Here is a 5,246-nt window from a genome sequence, read left to right as displayed (position 1 = left end):
AAGGAACAAAACAAAAACGCAGTTTGGGATTAGAAATTTAGTCATGATCATTTATCATATGATCCAAAACAGTGGTGAAAATGATTATTCTTACTACAGTGCATTATGGGAGTCTTGCATGTATTGCAACATTAAGCATTTTGTTGATTGTCACCGTTGTAGAGATTCATATGCTGGTTCTTGATATCGGTGTGTGTCTAAAAGACAAGCTCTGGAGTTCAGATTTCTGTACTTGTTTGACCAATTTTAAAGCCACTGTTTCTAAATGTTAGGTTTCTGCTTTTAGGCTGCATTGAATATGTCAACTTATTTTGTTTACTCTTTTTTTTACATGTTGTGATTACATATTTTCAGGCTACTGTAACAATTCCAGTTTTTTTTTTTTTTTTGCTTCACACCTAATGAACAAGAATGGGGAAACTAGGTTTTTTGAGAAACAGTGTTCATTCTTTTTATGTTTTTATTTACATGGAATTGTACTTAAAGCGGGGGGTGAAATGCTATTTCATGCATACTGAGTTTTTTACACTGTTAAAGAGTTGGATTCCCATGCTAAACATGGACAAAGTTTCAAAAATTAAGTTGTACGTTTGAAGGAGTATTTCTGTTCCAAAAACACTCCTTCCGGTTTGAAAACGAGCATTTCACCCCCCACCCCCCACCCCCCACCCCCCCCAAGTCTATAATTTTCACCAATGTCAGTGTCTGATGAAATCACTTCCTGTGTATATTTAGCACTATTAAAACAAAGAGTAGGCTTCATTTTAGACCACATCCCCTCTGTGAAGACACACTGCAAGACACAGGAACAAAAATGGAATTAGAGGACTTTTATAATAATGCTAAATGCAGAAATGTTAAGAACACAGCTGGACCTCAAAGACACAATTATGAAGAACAAGCTCGAAACTGCCGTAAGGAGAAAGTTTAATTTTGTAAAGGAGAACAGTTAGATACAATTTCAATCATTGTTTTAGAACAACAGTTTTGTAAAAAAAAAATTCAGTCTTGTTTTCATATTTTACCACATAGTAATTTAAAATGTTCTTATAAAACAATTATTTATTCTTGAAACTTACATCCTGGTAATATGAAGTGCATTAATCATTATTTGTTGTGTTTTCTTCCTATCTGACAGGAGGAAGTCGATGTTTGGTGCAGATCACTGTGTGTCTCGGGATAATATGTCTACTTCTGATTGCTGCCATCATACTGCAGCATTTTCAGGTTACTTCTAAGCGAGGTTAGTGCAAATCATTTTAAATGCAAGTAGTTTAATTTTCTTACTTTTATTTTTCATCTTTTATGCAAACCATTTTAAAAAGTATATTCTCGTCAGGATATCTGTGGGGTCCAGATGGCTTGTTCATGTCCACTGAGTTGAAGAGCTGGTCTGACAGCAGACAGTACTGCAGGGATCGTGGAGCTGATCTGGTCATTATCAACACTGAAGAGAAGCAGGTGAGTTTGTGTGAGAGTCTGTTAATGAATGAGAGCAATCACACTTATTCCTGTTGTTCTTCACACAGAGACACATATCTTCATTAGTCAAGGAAAGAGTGTGGATTGGTTTGTCTGACTCAGAGAATGAGGGCATCATGAAATGGGTGGATAATTCACCACTGAAACAAGGGTAAGAGCTAAACATCACTGTTTGTTTAATTTAGTCTTTGATTCTCAATATAAAATCACAACATTCAGAAAAAAAATTAAATCAGAAGAGAAAACTCTTTCATAAACAAGACAACCACAATTAAAGACATTTTACTGTAATTTATTTTAAGAAAATGTTTCTTCTCTCTTCTACTTTTTTCATTTCTGCACCAGCTTCTATACTACTTTAGTTTACTCATAAAATGTGAGCATTGATGATTCATAAATTGTGATCATGAAAAACTGAACCTCTGATACATGTTGTTCAGGTTTTGGCTCACAGGTGAGCCAAGCAACTATGGTGACATTGAGGACTGTATCGAACTGAATTTTAATAGAGAGAAGTCGGGATGGTCACCACTGAGCAGCTGGAATGATGATGTTTGCTCTGTGAAGAAAAAGGGGATTTGTGAGAAATAGGATTAATCCAGTCTTGGGGTTTTGCTTTTATCATCTAATATAATAATTCTTATTGTAAACGCAAAAGTTCGGATTGTGGTCACTGCCTTAAAATAATAAAAATAAATCAGCTGATCTGAAAGTTGTTAATTGAGGGACAATGTAAATATGTCATTATTTTCTTATTGCTGTAATAATAATTGTTTCTTATGGTGTGAATTTGGGTGATCTGGGACAAAAAAAAACAAAAACTTTGTGTTTTGCACCATCACAAGCAGCTCTGTATTAATATGATAATTCATCACCGAAACAAGTGTAAGAGCTAAAACACTCACTGAAAACTTCTGAAGATTTACCTGTTTAAAAGCTTTTTATTCTTAATTTTTATGATAAGATAATATTTTTTTCTACATTTCTTGAATTCTAACTTTTGCTTCAGTACTGTTTTAGTGTATTTTCCTGAATTCTGCTACTGCATGTGATGTTAATTAATGAAATGTTTGTGACACTCCTCATTTAGTTGGTAATAACTATCATTGTAAAAGTAAGGACTGTGTTGAAATAAGACCTTCAGATCCTGTTCTGGACAACTAAAATGATGCTCATGCTCTGAGAAGAAAAAATGGATTAGTGAGAAATAGAGTTCATGCCTACTTGTCATGCTTGTTCTTGTTTTATGGAATCATTATTAAGAATCTAAAAGTGTCACTGTTTCTCCTTATTATTCTGATTTTGAGTATCCGTGAAATTGCTTTTGAGCTAAATTGCTTTATGAATAAAATGGTCGATAACCATCATTACCATATTAAAACTGCTTCTTTGTTTTTATTTTTATTACTATTTCAGTATTATTATAATTTATTTATCTACCTGAGGGTTAGATTGATGTGATAGAAAAGAAACAATGTCTTTCGAGTTAAAGGTCCCATGATGTGTATTATTATCTTCTTTTTTTGGGGGGGAAGTCGTGGCCTAATGGTTAGAGGGTTGGACTCCCAATCGAAGGGTTGTGAGTTCTAGTCTCGGGCCGGATGGAATTGTGGTAGTGTAGGGTAGTGCATGAACAGCTCTCTCTCCACTGCTCCCCGGGCGCCGCAGCTTAAATGGCTGCCCACTGCTCCGGGTGTGTGCTCACATTGTGTGTGTGTGTGTGCTCACTGCTCTGTGTGTGTGTGCATTTCGGATGGGTTAAATGCAGAGCACAAATTCTGAGTATGGGTCACCATACTTGGCTGAATGTCACTTCACTTTCACTTTTTTTAAATGCTTTTTAATGTTTCCTGAGGTTTACTTATGTTTACTTAGGTTTACTATGATTTCTACCAGGGCTCTGAACCGGTTCAAGGACCGAAAACAAACACCAGAAATGAACAAAATTTTGACATGAACAGAACCAGAACCAAAAATTAAATCAAATTTTATAGTTCCAAACAGAATCAGAAATGGCCATTAACAGGTTAATAACATTATTTTATCATTCCATTGAAATATTTGAAATTTGCTGTCAACCAATCACGAATTCCAATAGTTTGGCGTATGCAAATGTGACGCTGAAGCCAACGAGTTAGATGTCCACTCTGCTGTGAACACTAAACTGACATCGCTCAGAAGTCAGATGTTGGATGAAAGTGAAAACCCAACCTTTGTTTGATGTCAAACTCGTAAATAGCATAAATACTCCAAAAACAGTATTAACAACTTCACTTATTATAAACAATATTTATTTCTGTCATAAATGTGAAAAAGTTCTTATTGACATTAACAGAGGTGTTGATGGTTTATTGAAATTAATAGTTTAGTTTGGTGGCACCGTTATGGTGATCAGTATTTAGGCAGAATGAGTCTTTTCAGAATGTCACTCTGTTTTTAGAGAGTATGTTCTGGGAGCAAAAATAAAACTACTTGATAAAAGCATTGTTAAAACAATCCATGGGAATATTCTTAGAACAATTTTAGAACAAAAAAAAAAAATAGCTGGAAAGTGCCCAGATAGCAACATATTATTGAAAGAAGATTACAGAAAAAAGCAATGAACAGAAACACAACAACTGACTGCAGCCACAGCCTTATGTAGCAGAAATGAGTCGAACCAGACAAATTAAAGAGTCTATCAGAGCTGTGTGCATTGCAGAGGTGGACATTCCAGGAGCCAGAAAGTAAAAGTCCTGCCATATTTTTGTTCCACCCATGAACTCAGCAGCTGATTTTACCAGAGGAGGAACCAAGTCATTCCTTTCAAGTCACAAATGAGTCTTGAATCACATCCCAAGTCCTCAAAGAGTTAAATTCAATGAGATAATTAAGTTATTTATTAAATGATAATTGTGCATTAATGATTTACACCTGGTAGTGTTGAGAATTACAGAGGATCAGCTGCTGATGTTTTATTGGTTAAAATGATGCCACCATCATGGAGATCAGTGCTTGGTTTAGTTGTGTTCTTGACCCTTGATTGATTGTGCTAAGTCTCTCTCTGTAGCTCTATATGTGGTGTAGAGATGAGAGATCAGGGGTATAAAATAAACATAAAGGCACAATGAGCTGGTGATTATATTGAGAATAATGTCTTTTTTCAGAAGTTTAGAATTCGAAAAATTGTCCCAGTGAAACTGCAGCACAAAAAAATGGTACTTTAACATTAGCAGAGAATAGATTTTAAATCTGTGAAACACATACAAAATTTGAACTCCAGTGCTTTTTAGACACACACAGATATCAAGAACCAGCATATGAATCTCTGCAATGGTGACAATCAACAAAATGCTTCATGTTGCAATACATGAAAAACTCCCATAATGCACTGCAGTATGTCTAATTATTTGTCACCACTGTTGAGGATCATATTATAAATGATCATGACTAAATGCATAATCCTAATCAGTTTTCTTTTCCTTTTAATTTTGAAGCATGATGGTGGAAATGAATAATAAAATATCACTGTTTTTTAAGAATAATGCATTTGAATCAAGATCAAACAGGCTTCAAAAGCATGAGTTTTCTCCTAGTTTGTTGTGAAACAGTAATGCATTTGCTTAGAAGCAAACTTACCAAAACTGTTAAAAGGCTCAAGAGCCCAAAATGAAGCAAATACTGACCACAATTATGGTGACAAAGTTATTTTTTATTTTCCTTCCAACTGATTTCATCAAAGGCTGTGCTTAAAGTCAGTTATAGCTCTTGTGTTTCTCTTTTCT

At 34.8% G+C, this 5,246-nt stretch overlaps 1 protein-coding gene across 1 annotated transcript; it reads left to right on the top strand.

Moving 5' to 3' along the window:
* The first annotated feature begins 781 nt into the window (after positions 1-781).
* LOC128018162 (CD209 antigen-like protein 2) lies at positions 782-2,845 on the top strand. The gene is made up of 5 exons (XM_052603522.1): positions 782-914; positions 1,139-1,243; positions 1,340-1,461; positions 1,530-1,633; positions 1,923-2,845. The coding sequence occupies exons 1-5, from the start codon at positions 815-817 to the stop codon at positions 2,071-2,073; spliced, it is 582 nt and encodes a 193-aa protein (XP_052459482.1). The 5' UTR covers positions 782-814; the 3' UTR covers positions 2,074-2,845.
* The last annotated feature ends 2,401 nt before the right edge of the window (positions 2,846-5,246 follow it).

This window comes from Carassius gibelio, chromosome A1, assembly GCF_023724105.1.
Source record: "Carassius gibelio isolate Cgi1373 ecotype wild population from Czech Republic chromosome A1, carGib1.2-hapl.c, whole genome shotgun sequence".
Classification (NCBI taxonomy): domain Eukaryota; kingdom Metazoa; phylum Chordata; class Actinopteri; order Cypriniformes; family Cyprinidae; genus Carassius; species Carassius gibelio.
The sequence above is the reverse complement of the archived record's forward strand: the minus strand, read 5'-3'. Positions and strand labels throughout refer to the sequence as shown.

Bases quoted from the DNA above. Each gene is read 5' to 3' on its own strand.
- LOC128018162 (XM_052603522.1), top strand. From the start codon at position 815: ATGGAATTAGAGGACTTTTATAATAATGCTAAATGCAGAAATGTTAAG. The intron at 915-1,138 runs GTAAGGAGAAAG...CCTATCTGACAG, and splicing joins AGAACAAGCTCGAAACTGCC to GAGGAAGTCGATGTTTGGTG. The intron at 1,462-1,529 runs GTGAGTTTGTGT...TTCTTCACACAG, and splicing joins TCAACACTGAAGAGAAGCAG to AGACACATATCTTCATTAGT.